This window comes from Neofelis nebulosa, chromosome 6 (genome assembly GCF_028018385.1).
Source record: "Neofelis nebulosa isolate mNeoNeb1 chromosome 6, mNeoNeb1.pri, whole genome shotgun sequence".
NCBI classification, from domain to species: domain Eukaryota; kingdom Metazoa; phylum Chordata; class Mammalia; order Carnivora; family Felidae; genus Neofelis; species Neofelis nebulosa.
Window position 1 is genome coordinate 15,267,443 of NC_080787.1, and position 22,830 is coordinate 15,290,272.

General features: G+C 42.7%; 1 protein-coding gene across 3 annotated transcripts in view; it reads right to left on the minus strand.

Moving 5' to 3' along the window:
• LOC131513743 (RNA-binding protein 24) overlaps positions 1-22,830 on the minus strand; it is a 240,629-nt gene that overhangs the window by 37,783 nt on the left and 180,016 nt on the right. For all 3 annotated transcript variants that reach the window (XM_058732923.1, XM_058732922.1, XM_058732924.1), the window contains 3 exons: positions 7,272-7,415; positions 6,885-6,970; positions 3,611-3,716 (listed from right to left, as the gene is read on the minus strand). In XM_058732923.1, the coding sequence (XP_058588906.1) occupies positions 3,611-3,716; positions 6,885-6,970; positions 7,272-7,415 (336 nt within the window). The remainder of the gene's footprint in view (positions 1-3,610; positions 3,717-6,884; positions 6,971-7,271; positions 7,416-22,830) is intronic.

Consider the following 22,830-nt stretch of genomic DNA (forward strand, 5'->3'; position numbering starts at 1 on the left):
AAGAAGAGGACAAAAATATTAGGAAATATACTTCATATGTCTTAAAGCTTGCTAAAAGATTATGCACTGATGATGTTATCTCTGAACTAACACTTTCTTACCATAATCATTCCTCACTTTTAATATCTGACCAACACTTTACCATTAAAGAAGTGAAGTAGCTGCTCTGCTTTATAATAACTGCCATTTTAAATAGAATTTTCCCATAGCATAACATGCTCAGTAAATAACAGCCATTATTATTATGGCAATCTACACTGCCCAGTGTCTGCTCCAAAGATTATACACACGATTATTCATTTTTGAGAGACAGAGCATGAGCGGGGAAAGAGCAGAGAGAAAGGGAGACACAGAACCTGAAGCAGGCTCCAGGCTCTGAGCTGTCAGCACAGAGCCTGATGTGGGGCTCAAACCCACGAACTACGAGATCGTGACCTGAAGTCAGATGCCTAACTGAGTCACCCAGGTGCCCCAGGATTATATTTTATATAACATATATACACATTTGTATAAATATAACATTTATGTTTTAAAAAATGTACTCTGTGATCCATTAGTGGGTCATGAAATCAATTTAGTGGGTCTCAGCCAGAATTTTATAAAAAATGAAATAAAATAGAAAACATATTTGAATGCATTTCATGTGGTAAGAGACAGAACTGTTTCATGAAACATGTTTTAGTATTATGAACAGGGTGTGTGTGTGTGTGTGTGTGTGTGTGTAAACTGTATTTCTTACCACTAATTGCCTTTAAAAGCTTGAAAGCCATTGTTACAAGGCTTTTATTTCTCATGAAAATAATGAAAACACAGTATTCACTCCAGAATAAAGGAAAATAGCTACATTTATTTTTCTATAATTAATATTTGATTCTTATCTTAAATATTCAAAACACCATTACTCAGAGGTAAAAGGTATTGAAAGCATTTAAGAGAATTTTCTATTCCTTTTCCATGGGTGCCATTAGAGAATTAATGAGCTGGTGTTTGTTGACATGATTATTTTCCACAAATGGGTTCTCTTTCCTTTTCCATTTATCTACCATGAAATGTAAGACATCCAAGGACTCTTGCTGTTTAGTTTACTGTTCTCTAGTGGCGACCTATCTCCATGGCAAATACATGACAATCTCCCTTTACAACAAACTGATCTATAACAAAATAGCATCTCATTGGAAGTGTACGAAAAATAACACTAATCCATCCACCCAAACACCCACCTGCATCATGGTCACCTTTCTGTGTTAAAACCCTTCGAGTGTCTATGAACTCTCTTCTCAGAAATCATAATGTCGTGGGCAGAAGAAAAAGAAACAATTAGCTGCACTTTACAACTGTGCGTTTCTGCTTGCGGAGAAAACAGGCAAACTAGAAAGTAAAAGGAAAGGTCCGCCTTTGGGGGTCAATGTTAACGTTTGTTACAAGTGTTAGGGAGCAAAGGCAGGAATCCCACACTCCCTTGGAAAGTCGCAAACTCTGTGTTGCTATTAAGCCTACCTCACTGACATCAACATTCAGGACAAGGGGTAGGTGCTGGAGCATGGCCAACCAGAAGAATGTGGGGGGGGGGGGTTCTACCCCCGAGAGGAATTCACAAATATGTCCCTTCACTTTCTCCAGATTCACTCTGGTTAGATCATCCACCGTGACCCCTTAAAGGTAACATTCATTTCTAACAGAAGGGGGTTTCCATAGGAAGTCTTTCTGTGACAAGTGCAGAGACTTAAAAGGGCAAGGAAGATTCTAAGAGTCCCCTGCCTCACAATTTAGTTCAAACCATTTACTGAGTACTTACTCCGTGTCAGGTACTGTGTTAGGGGCTGGAGACAGAGATGAGTTTCCAACTGAGTGGGAGAGACCCCAACACACACGTACAAATGACAGTCGCATGAGCTGAGCTATACTCGAAATACAAAGGGGGCATAGAGGAGAAATCCCCATCCCAGATGGAGAGCCGATGCACATCAATGGAAGTTTCTTTTTTTTTTTTTTTTTTTTTTTTTCAACGTTTTTAATTTATTTTTGGGACAGAGAGAGACAAAGCATGAACGGGGGAGGGGCAGAGAGAGAGGGAGACACAGAATCGGAAACAGGCTCCAGGCTCCGAGCCATCAGCCCAGAGCCTGACGCGGGGCTCGAACTCACAGACCGCGAGATCGTGACCTGGCTGAAGTCGGACGCTTAACCGACTGCGCCACCCAGGCGCCCCCAATGGAAGTTTCTTAAAGAAGTGATGTTGGAGCTGAGTCTTGGAGAAGAGAGACAGGTGCTTCCCCCCAGGGAAGGTCAGACAGCATGATGTATGTTTGGGACGTTGCAAAAAGGCTAAAGCATATGAGATTTGCAAGCTTTGAAACAATAATCTGATTTGGTTTGGCCTAAGCACGGCATGTGCTGAGGATCCCACCAGCAGTTTGGGAGTGCTGGGAAGCAGCGAGATGCGGGGAGAGAGGAGAGACCACGCTGAAGACAGGGCAAAGGTCAGGCCAACCTCTCACAGGCTGCGATTTTGTCCTAGGGCTAAGATAACGCTTGAGGCGCTAGGATTGCCTCGGTGTTCAAAAACGTCATTCAAGGGGCGCCTGGGTGGCGCAGTCGGTTAAGCGTCCGACTTCAGCCAGGTCACGATCTCGCGGTCCGTGAGTTCGAGCCCCGCGTCAGGCTCTGGGCCGATGGCTCGGAGCCTGGAGCCTGTTTCCGATTCTGTGTCTCCCTCTCTCTCTGCCCCTCCCCCGTTCATGCTCTGTCTCTCTCTGTCCCAAAAATAAATAAAAAACGCTGAAAAAAAAAAAAACGTCATTCAAAAAAAATTTTAAACATCAAAAAAAGACATTTAAAACATTTAAAAGGACATTTTCTTAATCATTCTATCTTCTTAAAATTGTAACTATTTTCAAACCTATTTCCTTTAATTTTTTTTCAGTTTCTTTACATATGCCATCTTAGTATGCAAAACCTTTTGCACTTCAGCACGTTGGGTTGGTAAATCATTTCCCATGTAGGCATCATATATGTTATTATTTTTTTGATGTTTATTTATTTATTTTTGAGAGAGAGAGTCTACGGCCATACCACCCTGAACGCACCTGATCTCGTCTGATCTCGGAAGCTAAGCAGGGTCGGGCCTGGTTAGTACTTGGATGGGAGAGAGAGAGAGAGAGAGACAGAGACAGAGAGAAGAGGGGAGGGGCAGAGAGAGAGAGGGAGACACAGAATCTAAAGCAGGTTCCGGGCTCCACACTGTTAGCACAGAGCCCGATGAGGGGCTTGAACTCACAAACCCTGAGATCGTGACCTGAGCCGAAGTCGGATGCTTAACCGACTGAGCCACCCAGGGGCCCCTCATATATGTTCTTTTGAATGGCTGTAGAGGTTTCATTGGGTTCTCACCATGATCAACTTAACCATTTCCTTTCTGCATGTCAGGTAGGTAGTCTCCAGATTTTCTCATGACAAACGACACTTTCATAAAGAGTTTCTACGTATCTATTTATCTTACGCTTTCCTTGAATTCTAATTCTAAATTCTAAAGTGTAAGGATCCTAGGCTACCAGGAATGAACACCGTTATGGCCTTTTTTTCTCCAGGGGGCAGACAGCTTGGTACTTACAGTTTTGCTCCAAGTCAGGCCGGTGGTATGGTGTTCCTTGATGTATGCTTGCAGAGCACTCCAAATGTTCAAATAGGACTTCACCCAATCCACATGGCGTAAATCGCTTTGTTATAAAAGAGGGTGGAAGAGAGTAGAGTTAGGATCTAAGGTAAAATTTAGAAAAGACTAACAGGAACGTGGTAATCCAGTAACTAAGGCTCAGGAGGACCATGGACCAGCTGTCTTTCTGGGTCAGTCACCGTGAACCAATTTCCGGAAAGGACCCTGAAAGGCTGGTGGCCCAGGTCTCACCTGAGGGGAGCCGAGTGCCCTCCCTGAGCTCCAGGTGAGGGGCCAAGGGGACCCCGGGGAGCAGATCCAGCAATTTGGGCCGTGCGCCCTCACATGACCTCTAACTAGAAGGTGACCACGGAAAGAGACCATCTCTTTCCGTACCTGCTTCTGGTGCAGAATGAGAACAATGTGTTTTGGAGGGGAGAAGGGTATTGGAAGAAAAAAAAAAGTCCTTTGGCTTTCTAATAATTTGGTTGATTTATTTGGCCAAGGGAGTAGTAAGGGGGATGCTGATGCAAGGAGACAATTTCCCACAAACAGGTAACACCCAGTCCCTAACACAACGTGGGGTTTGTAGCATTGGGCACAACCGCTCAACCAGACCCCCGTTTCCAAGACAGAGCAAGCAAACTATATGAGGGGAGCACGGCACTGTGGCTGCTCTGTGTTGTTTTGTTTTGATAGAACAGCTTTGTTGACATACGACTCACATCCCATACAATTCATCCATTGATTTAAAAACATTTTTTTAACGTGTATTTATTTTTGAGAGAGAGAGAGAGAGAGAGAGAGCACAAGCAGAGGGAGGGGCAGAGAGAGAGAGGGAGACACAGAATCGGAAGCAGGCTCCAGGCTCCGAGCTGTCAGCACAGAGCCGGACGTGGGGCTCGAAGTCACAAAACGTGAGATCATGACCTGAGCCGAAGTCGGACAGTTCACCGACTGAGCCACCCAGTTGCCCCGCAATTCACCCATTTAAAGTGTATAATCCAATGGTTTAGGTCAGCAGCCATGCAATCATCACCACGGTCAACTTTACATTACATCACCTCAGAAAGAAATCCCATACCCATCAGCCATTACTGCACATTTCCCCCAAACTTCCCCAGCCCTGGACAATTCCTAAGCTACACTCTGTCTCTACGGATTTGCCCATTCTGGCATGTCACAGGAATGGAATCGTACAATATGTGGGGTTTTCTGTGTGTCTGACTTCTTTCACTTAGCCTGTTTTCAAGCTTCATCCATGTTGCTCTTCTGTCAATGATCCGTTGCTTTAACGGCTGAACAACATACCATCGTATGTGCAAACACATTTTATTTATCTGTTCAGTAGTCGATGAACATTTGGGTTGTTTCCACTTTGGGGCTATTATAAATAATGTTGCTACAAACATTTGTGCACAAGCTTCTGTGTGAACATGTTTTATTTCTTTTAGAGATACACCTTGGAGTAGAATTGGCGAGCGTGTCTGGTTTTTGCGGTAAAAAATATCCGGACGTGTTTCTTTTTTTTTCCTTAAGTTTGTTTGTTTATTTTGAGAGAGGAAGAGAGTGTCCACGGGAGAGGGGCAGGGAGAAAGTAAGGATCCCAAGTAGGCTCTGTGCAGTAAGTGCAAGACCCCCACGTGCGGCTCAGTCTCCCGAATCGTGAGATCGTGACCTGAGTGGAAATCAAGAGTTAGATGCTTAACCGGCTGAGCCACTCAGGCACCCCTCGGTACAAATTTATTTAAATGTCTATTGGGGCGCCTGGGTGGCTCAGTTGGTTAAGCGTCTGACTGCATCTCAGGTCGAAGTCTCGCGACCTGCGAGTTCGAGCCCCACGTCAGGCTCCATGCCCATTGATCGGAGCCTGTTTCGGATTCCGTGCCTGCCGCTCTGTCTGACTCTCTCCCATCCATTGCGTGTGCAAAGAAAGTAAATAAAGGTTAAAAAAAAAAAAACTTAAAAAAAAAATGTCTATTTATTTTTTTGGGGGGGAGGGGCAGAAAGAGAGGGGACAGAGGATCTGAAGGAGACTCCATGCTGTCAGCACAGAGGCCAACGCAGGGCTCGAACTCATGGACTGTGAGACCGTGACCTGAAGTCAGACGCTTAACGCACTGAGCCACCCGGGCTTCCCAGTACGTATCTCCTACACTGAGCGGTGGATATAGGACTATCTTTTGTGTTGTGATTATATTTTCCGTATATTTTATAAATATCCTTTCGTGTCTCCTCAATGCTTCTGACAACTGAAAATAACCTGAAACAGATGCAGTATTGGTCAATGACCTGGTCCTCACGTTTCCTTCCCACTGAACAGTCTGGGCCGGCCGGTGAGGTGCGGGAGCCCCTCGATTTGCTGACCGATAAGCACTTCCACTTCTGCCGCCTGAGGGCTCAGAGGGGGAGCCGCTCTCCAGCCCAGCGCCCAGGGGGTGGATGTCTCTTGCTCTTGTTTTTGCCTCATTCCTTCCGTGAATGACTAGACATCAGCCCCATCACATACAGCCAGCTGTTGACAGGGCCGGCCACGACATTATCGGAGGGGAAGGACTCTCGTAACCCTTCTCGCAGCGGAGACACTGCGGCTTGTCTCCATTCAGCCCATTTTCAATTCCAAACCCAGTGTTAAGTGTCTCCAGGACCTATTATTTGTGCTGTAGAATGCGATGTCTATTTAAGCTGGATCTGCAGGCAAAGCTCCTTGGTTGGGACTCATCTGTACTGCCCTTCTTAGAGATGTCTCTCCGTCCGCCCCAGTTGTATTTCGTCTCCACGCCCTCGCTGGTTTCCCTCTCAGGGGCCTGGTTCACTGTCTCAGCTCACTCCTGTTCCTCACACTTCATTTCCCGATTCCTCCTTTCTTCTCTCTGGTTGCCCACCAGCCCTGTTTGGGGCAGTGTGAAAGAGCTGTGCCCTTATAGGACGGGTCCACCGCGAACCATCACAGAGCCCTCTGGCCGCCGTGGGGACACGTATGGAATGGCACGTATTCAAGTGAGGAGTTTATCATCACGAGAGAACTGCGGCAGACTTTCCAAAGCACATCCATTATCTGGATAACTGGCCTCACTTTCCACTTTGCTTTAGCTGCAAAAATGGGCTCTTCCCTTAACATTTACCGTAAGCTAGCCTTTAAAAGGAATCAGGAACGCACTACACTAAGTTTGGGGACAGATGTTTAACAAGCGAACACCTGAAAATTTGGTCGGTAAAAGAAGGGACGTACCTGTGTTTGTAGTCCTTTAAGACTCTGTTAGTGTAAAAGGTGGCAGCCTCATTCATCTCCTTGACATAAGGACCGGGTTTGGGGGACTGGGCGAACAGGACCGTCACCCCAGCATAGAAGAAAAAAAAAACAGGATAAGAAAGAAAATGTCTTAAGGATGAAGAAAAGCCATGGAAAGTTGGAGACAAACATTTTGTTCTGTAAGGATAAGTGAGACATTTCCACATCTCCGAGCACAAAGCATCGAACTGCAAACAGGTAAGAGAGAGCTGGTGCGTTCACCCCGAGAGGAATCTCCTGGGGTGTAACGGACAGGAAGGAGCCCGAAGGTAGCCCAAAGTTCTCCTAAACACTCCAAAAAATGACAGGTGCAGGGGCCAGACTCACCACAGCTATCCACCCAAGGGCAGGGATGCTTTCGCTGACGGCGGAGAGATGATTAAACATTTTACTCCCCCGGTTTCTCTCTCTGAAAGTTTGGATTTCCTGGATCTTTTCTGAGATTGGTTTCAGAAGCGCAGCCACATCATTCTGCAAGCAAGCATTGAACATTGTTACTAAAGAGCAGGACTCCTAGCAAACATTGAACATTGTTACTAAAGAGCAGGGCAGAAGTTCAGGTCTCCAGGCTGGCCTCAGCAGGAGTACTTGCCATTGGTCAGGGGCTTTCAGACTAGAACGGAGGGCTGTTGTTACCGTAATACTATGTTTTCATTCTCTGAAGTGTGAAAATTGTACATATTTTTAACATTATGAATGCCGTCTCCTGAGACATGGAAGAAACCCAGCATATGATACAGCGCCTGTTTTAGAGTGCAGCATGAACGAGGAAACTGAGTGTGGTCAGTTTAATTTTGAAATGGAACCTATAGGCCACACACGCTGGAATAACACAGGTCTAAAATCAGGGTGGGTGATGGGGGAGCTTGGGTGGCTCAGTCGGTGGAGCATCTGACTCTTGGTTTCGGCTCAGGTCATGATCCCAGCGTCGTGGGATCGAGCCCCATGTTGGGCTCTGCACCGAGCTGGGAAAAAAAAAAAAAAAAAGATGAAAATAAAATCTGGGGTGGGGGGAGACATTAGTAAAAAGGTATCTTCTTGCTCCTGTGGGAATAGATGCGAGGGAGGGTCTTGCTTTTACCAATTACCATAATCCACGTGAAAAAGTGGAGATCTTCCACGGTGGCTCTCTTTTAAAAAAATGTGATGGCTTACAATATTTACGGTTACCTTAGTCTGGTTTGGCTTTCTACCTTGTGCCTCGTGAACCTGGCCAACAACTACTGGTTACTCTCACTTGTGATTAATTCAACAACTGACTTCTCTAGTCATACAGAAAAGGACTTTCAAAATTATGTGAGCCGGTTATGAAGTATCACAGACACAGGGGCCTGTACTCCCTCCCCATCCACCCCTGGAGCAGTCTCTTCTCTTTGGTTTTGAAGGAGATACAAGATTACGTGTTTTTTTTTTTTTTTTTTTAATGTGTTCCAAAGAACTAGAAACAGCTTGTACTCCGGCAATATTTTACTAAATGGTGTTTGCAGAAATGTTAAATGGAAAGGCCCCTAAAGCTCTTTCATTTCTTTTACTGGGACTTCAGAGCAAAGGTTCTCAACCTTGGCCACACATTGAAATGATCCGGGAGCTTTGAAAAATAGAGGGCTGGGTCCCACCCTGAAAGACTGTGATTTCACTGGTCTGGAGGTGGTCTGGGGTAGGGATGTGGGGGGAGGGGTTTGGAAACGCTCCCCAGGTGCAGATTTTAATCACTGCTACAGTGATGGCTTAGCACCCCAAAGGGCAGCTGTTCCTGCCAGGGACGGCAGACCGTTGGGGAAGAAGCCACAGTCAGCCACAGCAGCTTCCAGACCTCACTTCTCCTTCTTGACCCTTTTATATACCCTTCCCTACAAGAAATGTATGTTAAGAGCTGACACTGGTTCGAATCTCAGCTCTGCCACTTACTACCGATGCGGCCTTGAGCAAATGACTTAATCTGAGCTTTGGTCTCCTCATCTGTAATTCAGAGATAATACCTACAGCCTGTAGACTACAGGACGGACAGCATTTCAAGCTTTCATTTCATTTCATTTCATTTCAAGATTTACTCTTATGTAATTAGCTCGACGAGGAAGTAAAAGGGATGTCCTCTAGCATATGTAATACTCATTTGCTTCAAGTCAGTGTCTGTGCATTTAAGATAAGAGAGGCTCCAAATAAATATCCACCTAGGTTAATAGGATTTTAGGATTACAGGAATCCAAACTGGGTCATCTAGTTCAGGTTCTGATAGACCCGTCTGAGTAGGTCATGATCAGTGTTTTAAAAAGTAACTGAAACAGAAAAAAAAGTATCAGAGGGCATTCACATGAGGTGGGAGCGTCCCAAACATTTGTTTCAGTTACCCAGTGGCTGTGCGTGTACATGCGTGTGTACAATGTATTTCTCATCATGAATCTCAGTCTAAAATTTTAAGAAGTGTGGATGGAATCCAGTTCTCCCATTTCACATAATTAGGAGACAAGATCAGCTAGCCAGTGTTAGTAGAGCTGGGGCTAGAACCCAGGTCTTCTGGGAGGCCCTGAAACAACTTTCTGCATCCGGTGCTCAGAAAAATACAGTTAGCTCTCCACGCACAAGTTTCCTCCCTGCCAGCAAGAGTAGGGGAAGGTATTGTGAAGAGATTAAGGGCTCAGATCTGGAAAGAGACCACCTGGGTTCAAGTCCTTGCTCCCCAGTGTACTAAACCCTAGGCCATTCCTCAGATTACCAAATGTGTCTATGATTCCATGACCTCATCTGCAAAATAGTGTTGATAATGGTACCCACTTGACAGGACTGTTAGGAGGAGTGAATGAGAGGAAGCTGTCTGTACTCGGTATAGAGTCAGGTGCACTGGGGTTCTCCGCAAACAGGGCGTGATCTAAAGGTCTCTGCCAGGGAAGCCTCCAATCGCCCACATTCACCGCCCAGTTCCCTCTTATCACTTGTATGCCAGCACAAGAAGAGAGATTTCCTAGTTGGGATATGCAAATGGACAGAGGCACGCTTTTTGTTTTGTTTTTTGTTTTGTTTTGTTTTTGACACCTTGATTTAGGACTTCCAGGCTCCAGAACTGTGAGAAAGTAAATGTCTGTTGTTTAAGCCCCCCAGTCTGTGGTACTTCCTTTTGGCACCTGTAGAAAAATAACCTAAGGGTATAATGGCTTTATAGGAGAAGCAAACACCTCCAAACCTCCAACAACAACTCCCAAATCAACCTCTGAATAAAACAGTCACCCCCCACCAAATACTCCTTGCCTCAAAACTCCATGCCTCTTCCATGTTTGTTTGTTAACGGCAGCCAAAAGTCAGGTTTAAATGCTCTCCCTGGAATTTCGCTATTTGTTTATTTAAAAAAATTTTTTTTTAAATTAAGTAAATACTACCCACGATGTGGGGCTTGAACTCACAACCTCAGAATCAAGAGTCGCATCTTCTATGGACAGAGCCAGTCAGGCACCCCTGGAATTTCACTCTTTAGAAGGGAAACATTGCCCTCTTCAAGGGATTCTTTTTAGTCCAAATCCTACATCAGATCCAAGGTGTGTTATAGGTATTTCTAGAAGGCAGCTGATTTTTGCTTATGGCAAAACTACTAAAAAGCATCCTAATTTCCTCCAACAATTTGCTAAGCTATAATATTCTTGATGCAGTGACATTTCTGAGAAAGACCAGAATATCTGAATTGTTGGTGATATCTGGCCTATTGCCCCAAGGGGAAAAATAACCAGAAACACTGTATTTACAATGTTAGATAGATTTATTAAGGCCATCTTCATTTATCTCTAACTTCCCAAGAACAAACTCTAAAGTCTGAGGAGACAGAAGGATATTATACATTGGTTATCTGATGAAAGCATCATAAAGATTGAGAAGAGTTTCCTTTTGCCTTGGTTTGGCAATTGCACAAAGAACTGTCCTCATTAAGAAAGACAGAGAGAGAGAGAGAGAGAGAGAGAGAGAGAGAGAGAAAGGAAGGAAGGAAGGAAGGAAGGAAGGAAGGAAGGAAGGAAGGAAGGAAGGAAGGAAGGAAAAAGGAAGAAAGAGAGAGAGAGAGAAAAAGAAAGAAGGAAGGAAAGGAAGGAAGAAAGAAAGAGAAGGAAAGAAAGAAAGAAAAGAAAAGAAAAGAAAAGAAAAGAAAAGAAAAGAAAAGAAAAGAAAAGAAAAGAAAAGAAAAGAAAGGAAAGGAAGGAAGAAAGACCGGCTCAGAGAACTAAGTAAAACAGCTATTTGCATAACCTTAATAAACACTATAGCTTTTATTCGGTGCCAGATTTCTCCTGTACTGCAAGCTAGGCTAACACTCTCCAGCTCATCCTGAACGTTCACAGCTGGAATCAAAAACAGAGAACATTAGGGTTATGGTGTGATTTCCATCAAAGCTGACTGTGTAGGGATGTCAGATGAAAGGCAAATGGGAGAGAGGCTTTCAGTTACAAGTATTTCCACCTGTTAAGTACTGAGCAGGTACTAGGCGTACTCAATAAATACAAGCTGAAAGGCACATGTCAATGAACACTACAAAAGGGCTTTCCACTCGTAGAAGGGGATACATTTAGGAGGTGTCCTGGGTTGTTTCAATGGATGCATTGGCGATGGCTCCTCAGACCGCATCTAGCTTTAGGCTGACTTGGGATTAGCCAGTTGTACCCAGGTCTCATTCAGATGACTTCCTTCCTTCCTTCCTTCCTTCCTTCCTTCCTTCCTTCCTTCCTTCCTTCCTTCCTTCCTTCCCTCCCTCCTTCCTTTTCTTTCTTTCTTTCTTTCTTTCTTTCTTTCTTTCTTTCTTTCTTTCTTTCTTTCTTTCTTTCTTTCTTTCTTTCTCTCTCTCTCTCTCTCTCTCTCTCTCTCTCTTCCTTCCTTCCTTCTTCCTTCCTTCCGTCCTTTCTTCCTTCCTCCTTCCCTCCTTCCTTCCTTCCTTCCTTTCTTTCTTTCAAAAAATTTTTTAAATCTTTATTTATTTTTGAGAGACAGAGTGTGAGCAGGGGAGGAGCAGAGAGAGCGGGAGACACAGAATCTGAAGCAGGCTCCAGGCTCTGGGCTGTCAGCACAGAGCCTGACAAGGGGCTTGAATTCATGGACCATGAGATCATGACCTGAGCCAAAGTCAGACACTCAACAGACTGAGCCACCCAGGTGCCCCAGGTGACTTTCTTTAAACTCAGGTTTCTATTATTCTGAGAGACCTTTCCTTGGAATAAAACCATTTTGCAAGGTTCAAATGAAGGGTTAACTGGAAAATCTTCTCTTCTCCTTCCCCCAGTTTCTGTGGGCTTTAACAGAAGGAGAAAATGACCAAAATGGAGGGGAGAGAGAGACATCAGCTGACTGTTAGTTTCAGGAAATTTTCTACAGGACTGTCTCAGCTTGATGGGACTGTGCTTTGGAGAGTATTTCAGGACTCAGTGTCTTTATGACCCTAGTTTCTGCCTTAAAGTTGAAGAATTGAGATCCAGTATCATCAACTTCATCTCAGCTTAGCTCCAGAAATAATTGTTTTGCAGAAAGTAAAATTAAAGAGCTTTATCAGCAAGCTCTGTAGAAACTTTACCCAAAAAGGAAAACCAAATTTCCACTCACGCTATTTTGTGAGAAATGGAACAGACTCCCTGGACTTTGACCTCAGAGATGTGTCACTGAGTGGAAGGAAATAAGCCTATTCCTGGAATCCAGGGTTTTCATGGGGTTCTCTTCACCAGGTAGAGAACGGATCAATCTATCGCTACTCCTTTTTAAATAATTTTTTTTTTGGTTATAAAATTAACATACACTCTCTGTGAAACGCTGGGAAAAAAAACAGATGGGAAGACGTCGGTGAACAGTAAACATGCTTAATTCCGCCACGTGAAAAAAAAGCCCTACTTAAATGTTTTATTTTTTTTTTCTGGCACATAGACTTAGTAGAGCTCTCTTGAAAAATAACAATAATTACTTTAAAAATAATGGCCATTAAGACCGTAAAGAATGGTCCTAAGAGTGGGATTCCAGCAGTTTCAATGAAAATAAGCAAGGACACAAATAAAATGTCATCAATATATTCTTGGCAAGTACTGTGAGAATTCTGTAATTGTAGAAAGGATGTTCTAAATGTAAATACTACAAAAGCATTACTATCACAATGCAGACAAGCTCAACAGCATTAAAGAAAGTATTTGATTTTAAATATCTGAATCCTACTTACATTTAAAATTCTCAGAAAACTTACATCAAACAGGAATGCTTAGCCAAGCATGCCACCAAATATCAATCATTATTACCTTGGCTAATGTGTTTTTGTGCAAAGTTTTACCAATTGATTCCACTTAGGTGCATGTGTGAACATGTGCATGAATTATAGCACAAAAGATATATGGAAACATACACATCAAAGAGTTAACATTAAAATTTTTCTTATTCAATCTTGTAGGTTTATTCATATATTTTAAATTTTGTTTAAAAAATTAAAAAAAATTTCTTTTTTGAGACAGAGAGAGACAGAGCATGAACAGGGGAGGGGCAGAGAGAGAGGGAGACACAGAATCTGAAACAGGCTCCAGGCTCTGAGCAGTCAGCACAGCACAGAGCCCGACGTGGGGCTCGAACTCACGGACCGTGAGATCATGACCTGAGCCGAAGTAGGATGCTTAACCGACTGGGCCACCCAGGTGCCCCTTCGTATATTTTGAATTTTCTAATCTGTACACCCATTTATTCTGTTATTAGGGGAAAAGTTTTAAAACATACTAACTAGTTTTGTACCTTCAGTGGTAGAAAAGAATTTAATGGGTGCTATTAAACTTACATATATCAAAAAAGATTAAGCCTCTTCCTTACCATGAGGTAAGTCATTTCAGGAAACCATCTTCAGAAATTATCAGAATGAGTTATTCAGTTGAAGAATAGGTATAGCATTTTCTCAGGCAAAGGTTACCCAAATCGGGTTTCTAAAAATATGTTATTTGGGCACGTTTTAATAAAGGAAGCAATTGTTTTCACCATTTTAAGTTAGGAGCAAATATTTTTTACCAGAAACATTAATTTGAGTTCACTCACTTTGGTGCAGTTGTAGACACTTCCCCAGGCTAGTTTCCCTTAATGTTCCTGTTACATAAAAATTTTCCACTGTCCAGGAACATTTTGGAGGTTTGAGAATACGCCTCATGGAAATACTTTCAGAAACACTGGTACAGTTAAGACAACTTGGAAATTGAAAACAATTGCAAAACGGTCACAGAAGTCAATCTAAATAAACGAAACTTACTGAGCACTGCAAACATACATGATATTGTAGTAGTTGTCATTATCTTGCATCGTGACGATTTTCATAGAAGATATTTTTTATGTTCATAAGGATTTACATTCCATATCTTATTTCAGTGTTTGCTAAACTCTCCTAAAATACACTTAAGCATCCTCGGCTTTTGCTTATATTCCTTAAAAATCATTAAAAAATTTTTTTACTTGGTTTTTTTTGTTTTTGACAGGGGGCAAGGAGGGGCAGAGGGAGAAGGAGAGAAAGACTCCCAAGCAGCCTGCATGCGCCCAGTGTGGAGCCAGACGCGGGGCTCGATCTCATGAACCGTGAGACCACAACTTGAGCTGAAATCGAGAGTCAGACGCTTAACCGACTGAGCCACCCAGGCACCCCTAAAAATAATTTTTAAAGAGTAAAACCATGGAGACTTGGGCTCCTTGGGGAATGGATTGCTTCGGAGAGTTGCACTGTCCTGACACCCAAGAGAGAAGCTCCTAACACACAAAAACTCCTGCTTAATTTTTTAAAGTTTATTTATTTATTCAGGGAGAGAGAGAGAGAGAGAGAGAGAGAGAGAGAGACTGAGCGAGAGAGCTCCTACTTAAATTTTTAATGCAAATCTTTCAACAACCCATTATACTCATCAGCACTTTTTCTTTCAGTAATTTTTAAAAAACCATTTCAGACATGCATAAAAGCATAGAGACTAATAGGTAGGCATGTATATGAAACATCACTGAATACTGACTGGGGCCCAGGATCACCACCATGCTGCTCCTTTACTGACATTTGCTGAAGGATGGTTGGACATGCGAGGGTCTGGAGCCTGGGACAGAGAACCTCAGGGAAGGCACCGAAGCTCGACGTCAGCCTGTTCCATTTTTCTCATAAAGGTAGAACCGTGTGCTTGCAGTTACAAATCGGGCAGTTTTAAAATTGAAGCATAGTTGACATATACCATTATATTAGTTTCAGATGTATAATTAATGGTTTGATACCAGTATGGCTCATATCCACCACCACATGCAGTTACAAAATATGTTTTCTCCTGGTGCCAAGTTTTAAGGTTTCCTCTCTTAGCCACATTCGAATATGCAGTACAGTATTATTAACTCTAGTCACCATGCTGTATGTTACACCCCCACAGCTTCTTTCTTTTATACCTGGAAGTGTGTACCTTTTAATCCCCTTCACCCACTTTGCCCACCTCATTCTCCACCCCTGACCCCTGGCAACGACCAATCTGTCCTCTCTATCTATGAGCTTGGTGGTTTTTGTTTTCAGTTCTATCAGTTTGGTTTTTTTTTTTTTTTTTTGATTCCACCTATAAGTGAGATCATATGGTATTTGTCATTCTCTGATTTATTTCACTTAGCATATGCCCTCAAGGTCCATGCATGTTGTCACAAATTACAAGATTTCATTCTTGTTTATGGCTGAATAATATTCCATTGTATATGTATCCCAGTTCGTCCATCCATCCTGATTGATACTCAGGCTGTTTCCAAGTCTTGACTCTTGTAAATAATGCCACAATGCACACGGGGTGCAGATACCTCTTCAGGTTAGTGTTTTGTTTCCTTTGGAAAAGTATCCAGTAATGGGATTACTGGATCATATGATAATTCTAGTTTTAATTTTTTTCCCACACACGCATTTAAAAAAATGTTTATTATTTTGAGAGAGAGAGAGAGCGAGCGAGCCTGACCGGGGGAGGGGCAGAGAGAGAGAGAGAGAGAGAGAGAGAGAGAGAGACACAGAATTGGAAGCAGGCTCCAGGCTCTGAGCAGGGGCTCGCACTCGTGGACTGATAAATCATGACCTGAGCCAAAGTCGGATGCTTAACCGATGAAACCACCCAGGGGCCCCTATTTTTAATTTTTTGGGGAACCTGTTCAGTGGCTGCAACAATTTACATTCCCACAAATTGGGCATTTTTAACGTAAAATCTTTTCTGCAAAAGCATTCAGCAAACCACAGGCTAAAGAGCCTTCTCCAAATAAATGTTTTAATTGTTCAGATAATACTACAAATAATAATTTGCACTGTTGCTACCGACACATTGTAAGTTATATGTTTTAACATTCAAAGCCTTATTTAGGATTTCATGGCCCCGACACTGAACAATAGACACTCTGTCAGTCCCCAGTTATATTTTTGTCTTTGCCACTGTTCACAGGGGTGAGCCTTATCTCTCATCATTTCTAGTGTTTGTTGTGTACTACCAAAACCTACAATTGATTCATCAGAACAAGAACACAGTTCTGCTGACATGATATGTGGACCACAATTTTCTCTAAGCTCTCAATGTTTGACATGTCTCAGAAGACTAGGTACGAGATATAAAAAGTCAAGTTCAACGAAAATCAAAATGTTTACACAATGACCCACAACAATTTGTGTCCTTATAACACCTCATATCCTGAATCTTGCTGCAACAATGGGAGTCAGAAGATGGAAACAACAACAACAAAAACCCTGTAACATTAACTGTTCCCTCAGGTTGAGATTTATTGTTTTCATTATAGTTGTTCTGATAGGTAGAGTCTTTCACTGGTAGTACAAAAAGAGAAGAGTCCAGACAGAGAAAACACATCTTTTGTATTCACGCATGGGTGTGCAGGCTAACAAATTAAGTTGAATATCAACAACTTAACCTGGTTACCCACAGAGAGCACAAGAGAGGAGACTGGGTGGCCGAGAAGAATCTTATCTTGCACTTTGTTATGTTTTCAGCTTATTTTATGGGTCCAGCTGAGAAGATATCAACTCTGACCCCATCTGGGGAGGTATCACCTGGCATCTAAGAGTGATGAATTTTGTAACGATCTATAATTTTACTTTATGGGATACTGAACATTAGAGAGGAACAGCAGGTCTCAGTTTGTGCTCTACTCAAACACACAGGGACTTCACTAACAATCTCTATGGGTATAAGTTGGAGAACACTGCCAAAACTGTCCAGATTCACCAGCTTTACAAAATCTACAACAATATACTATGATCAGAAATTAGTTCTCTGCAAATGCAAAAAACCAAAACCAAAAACCAAAAAACACACAACTGAACTGCCATTAATCCTTTTTTTTCCTATTAACATTTGTTGAGCACTGGGGCGCCTGGGTGGCTCAGTCGGTTAAGCGTCCGACTTCGGCTCAGGTCACGATCTCACAGTCTGTGAGTTCGAGCCCCGCGTCGGGCTCTGGGCTGATGGCTCAGAGCCTGGAGCCTGTTTCAGATTCTGTGTCTCCCTCTCTCTCTGACCCTCCCCCGTTCATGCTCTGTCTCTCTCTGTCTCAAAAATAAATAAACGTTAAAAAAACAAAAAAAAAAACAAAAAAAAAACAAAAAACATTTGTTGAGCACTAACTGTATGCCAAGCACCATACAGTCACTTGTGTCTACTTTCTAATGATAAATCTGTTTATTTTTAAAAAATTTTTTTTGGATAAATCTCAGTTTATTTTTTTTTAATTTTTTTGATAAATCTCAGTTTATTTTTTTAATTTTTTTTGATAAATCTCAGTTTATTTTTTTTAATTTTTTTGGATAAATCTCAGTTTATTTTTTTTATTTTTTTGGTAGTACACAACAAACACTAGAAATGATGAGAGATAAGGCTCACCCCTGTGATAAATCTCAGTTTATTTTTTTAATTTTTTTGATAAATCTCAGTTTATTTTTTTTGATAAATCTCAGTTTATTTTAAAATTTTTTTGATAAATCTCAGTTTTTTTAAATTTTTTTATAAATCTGTTTATTTTTTTTAATTTTTTTTATAAATCTCAGTTCATTTTTTTAAATTTATTTTTTTGATAAATCTCAGTTTAAACTATCAAAGCACCATTTGAAAAATCCCAGCCTAGTCAACTGGATTTACCGGGTTATTATCTTCCCCTTCAATAAGCGGCCCATGGTAGAGGCACAGCTAGATCTCCCTGAGATTCATTTATGCAGAATATTGCTGAGATGACCCAAATCTATAGTTTCCCTTCCAAACTCAGGAGATAAGAAAAACTTCAACAACTATCCTGTGAGTCTTAAGTCACATGACAGATGAACCATTACTGTCTCAAGCTACTAACGCTTAGCTCCAATAATCCTTAATTAGAAACTTGCTTTTTCTTTTAAGGTTAGCACAATCTCCATGAGATTCCACTGTCCGATTTTATCAAGCACAATGCTTCCCACTGGGCATCCAGTTTGGTGAACAGCTCAGCACAAATAGTGCTTCCTGGTCAACGGAGTTTGGTATCCCCCTTTTGGTGAGTCATGATTCACCTCAGAATACTGCTAGAGAAGTACGAAAGAAACCTATTTAACTTTGTTTAACCTGATGTTTCTACAGTTTTTTGTTTTTGCCCATAGAACCTTTTCTCTCCCCCACCCCTGGTTTTCTAGGGAACTGATACTCTGTGGGACAGAGTGTGGGAAATGCTGTTCCAGGGAGTCCGTGGGGCGGCTGCAGGAACTCCCAGAAGTCTGCAGGGCTGCTCATTGGGTATCCATCATTCCCCTCCTCTCCACTTGGTCTTGCTCATTACCACTGAGACACTTCCAAGGGCATTTAATGGAGGTAAAGAAGTCTCTAGTCCCCCTCCAACACCCACACCCACACCCACACTGGGAGGGCTGTTGGCACAGCCTGCCCCCCTCTGCACTGAGATTCTGTCTTCTACTGCCATCCCCTCTGCCAGTCCTTCTCTGACTCGCCTGGTGCCCACTTCTAATCACCCCCACCATTTGCAGCTCCAGTCTTTCCTCTCCCTCTCCTTAGCGTCTTTGTTTTCTTTTTTTTTCTCTTGCAGATCGAAGCCTGGGTGGAAAGGCAGACTCCCTAGAAAACACAGCATTCTTTTCCTTCTGCAGAGCAAACTGATGGCTAATGACCTTTGCCTTTGGTCCTTCCAGGTGTTGAGCTGTCTCTTCTCCCTGGGCTGCCCCATGGCCATGGGATGCTTCTTGGTATCCAAGAGGGATTTCTGGCTGCTTCCAGCTGCAGAGAAGTTTCCTGATTTAAGGTTTCCTTATGTTGTAGATCTCATGGGCTCAGCCTTCTCTGTGCTTATAGATTCCTGTGCCTGGTGTTTCACACTGACTTCTAAGGGGAAGTGCGTCTAACAGGGTGTGTGAAGCTAGCACAAAACGTGATATACATCCAGAACGACTTTCTATGAGGTATGTGCAGGAAGACCATCTTTGATCTTTGACTTAGTTATTAGACATAAGGCCTACTGCTCTTGACTATGTAGTAAAATGGAGATGATTGTATTCATTATGCCTCTAAAGAGAGTCATCTTGTTACCTGTTTGTTTCTTCATTTATCCAACAAATATATGCCAAGGGCCATCTACGTGCCAGGGCTGGTCAGAGGTGCTGGGGTAGGGCACCCCAATACAGACAGTTTGCAGCAGCAAACGATACAGCGACTCTTACGTCCCTGCCCTCTTTTGTTCAAGTGAGGTGGGGAAGGAATTGGCTCATATGGGTTTGGAGGTGGGCAAGTCCCAAGATCTGCAGGGTGAGCTGGCAAGCCAGAGACCCAGAGCTGACGGCAGAGCTCCAGTCTGAAGGCCGGCAGGCTTGAGACACAGGAAGAAATGGTGTTAAGTTTGAGTCCAAAAGCAGAAAAAAAGCTGATGTCCCAGTTTGAAGGCAGTCAGACAGGAGGAATTCTCCCTTACCCAGGGGACAGTCAGGTTTTTTGTTCTATTTGAGCCTTCAACTCATCAGATGGGGCCCACCCACATTAGGGTGCTTTATTTATTCAACCTACTGATTTAAGTGTTAATCTCATCCAAAAACATCCTCAGAGAAACAGCTAGGATAACGTTTGACCAAATATCTGGGCACCCCAATGGCCTAGTGAGGCTGACGTATAAAGTCAACCATGACAAGAGACAGTACACTCTGCGGGGAGCAGATTTCTGATTAAGGATGATTGGAGCTGGGTATCAATAAGAACAAAGAATTATAAATAACTAAAGTATATAGTATGTTAGGTGTTAAAAGCCACTGGAAAAAAAAGGTGGAGTCGAGTGAGGGGGATCAGAAATACCTGTGGGGATGGGGTGCAATCTAAAATAGGATGAGCAGAAGAGGTCTCATGAGGGAGGTGACATTTGAATAAATACTTGGAGGAGGGTATTAGCCGTGGGGCTGTCTGGGGGAAGCAGAAAGAGCTCTTCAAGAGGAAAAAACCATCACAGGGGTCTTGAGGCTGGAATGTGTCTCCAGGGTTCAAGGATCAGCCAGCAAGACCAGTGGAGCTGGAACGAGTTGGAGGAAGAGGTGGAAGAGGAAATGGTGGGGAGCAGGGGAACGAATCACATGGGCTGTTGACAGGACTCTGGCTCTTATCCTGAATGAAACCGAAATCGCTACAGAGTTTTGAGCACAGGAGTGACATGATGTGATTTTCTTTTACAAGAATCATTCTGGCCGCTGCGCTGAGAATAGACTGGGGGAAGGGGGAGGGTAGAAGCAGGGAGATCGTATTTGAGACTTTGCGAGAGTTTGGGTGAGAGACAGAAGCAGCTGGGGCCAGCGTGACCGTAGCGGAGGCTGTGAGGAGATTCTGGACTGGACGTGGGCTATCTGAGCGCAGGAGGAGTTAAGAATAACTCCTTGGTTTTTGATCAAGCAATTAGGATGGAGTTGTGGTCACCTGAGAAGCAGAAGTTGAAGAAGGAACAGATTTCAGGAGGAAGACCAGGAGTTCAGAGTTGACACACTCTTTAGTCTACCCTTAACCTTGCCTTCCCAAGAGCCACACTTCACTAAGATTGTCTGCAAAGCGGCTCCTGATGTCCTTAACTCCCCTCCTTGCTTCTAAGCTTGATTCCTTTCTGGTTTCCATGCTCGGGAGCAGGTTCTCCCGTCTCAATTCAGTGCAACACAGTGTATCGTGTGTTGTTCCTCATACACAAGGATGGTGCCTTTGGCCCACAATCAGCAGGAGGTGAGCTCGGTGCCGTTTCTCTCCTGGTGATGGTTTGTGCTGAGTCATCCACTCTGGCCAGCAGCAAATGTCTGCGAGACAAGTCGCCTGGATAATGGGTACACCCCGGGGTTGGCGGTAAAATTTTTTTGTTAATTTCCCAGGTCAATTACTCATTCTATCCTGAAGTTAGCTGGCCCACAGAGAGCTCAAACCTTTGGACTTAACTTCATCTGTGCCATATTTTAACTAATCAGAGTAATGGATGGAGACATACTGTTTAATATGGTTGATCTGGGGTAGACCCAATCATGTCGTATGCGTGTCTGTGGGTGATCTAGCTTGCTTGCTTGCTTGCTTGCTTGCTTTCTTTCTTTCTCTCTTTCTTTCTTTCTTTTTTTTTTTTTTAAAGGTTTTACTTTCAGGTAATCTCTACACCCAACATGGGGCTCAAACTCACAATCCCGAGATCAAGAGTGGCACACTCTACCTACTGAGCCAGCCAGGCGCCCCCTTGCTTGCATTTTTTATGCTAAATACAGTGCTTGTCACGTAACAGGTAAATGAAAAAATAAATACATTAATGTTGAAGTAATAAATAAAAATGAACCTTCGAAGAAGTGAGACGTGATCTGGATAGTAGAAATTAACTTATTTACTTACTATGGCAATAGTTTATCCTCTTTGATACATGTGTTGTTTTATTCATAAGTGAACACAACGATCAGGTATTTTCTTCTATGTTTTCTTCCTCTGTTTTCCTTCATAAGCTTTTCCTTGCATGGTATCCACCTTGATCTCATCAAGCTTTCTGGTTCCTATTATATGTTAAAATATTTACAGAGCACCTACGATATGCCAGGTTTAATTCTAGGTATTTGGAATATATTAGTGAGAAAAAGAGAGACTTCCTCTACTGGGTTTGTAAGTGGTGAACGGACGGCAAATAATATACATGATAAATACATCTTACGTTGAAAAAAAGTAGAGCAATAAAAAGGGATGTAGGTTCTGGGGAGTTTTATTAATGTAAAAAGGCTTAGGTAAGAAGGTCTGGCTGACTGAAATATTTGCCTATTTGGTGAATTCTGTTTCTTCCAGCCAATCCTGTCACATGCTAGCAGCTGATCAGAGTGGAATATGGAATTTCAATGAGGAGAAAATAGGAATTGGAAAGGAATAAAAGTTGCCTCCCTCACTCCCACCCCAGAACTGGCTAACCTGGATTCAGCCACTCATAAAGCTAGAGTTCATTTTCAATTCCAGATAGTCTTGACCTTGGCATGCAATACAGGATAATATGCTTGCGGCTGATTAGCATTACAGAATAAAATGTGCCAGGTATACTTTCTAGTACCTGCTTGACCACCACCTCTGTGTTACCAATCTTGATTTTTTTCTTGTAGGTACATTTTGTCAGCTCTGGGTCCTTCTGACTTCCAGTGCATAGCGTTACTTTATTAAATTAAATATACTCAGAGATTTTTTTTGGTGACCCCAAGATACAAAATTAAAATGTGAATACATGTACCCTACCACTGGGCAACATCATAAAAAGTTGGTAAATTTACAGGCAGGGAAAATATACAATTGTTTCCCATGGTTGGTTTTAGGAAATTTCTCTGAATTGCTAAGATGTACCTTTCCAACATCACACACTCGCATTGCTAAGTACAAAATACAATGCCTGCAAATGAAAGGCTGAAAGGTCAAACTCTTTCCTTCCT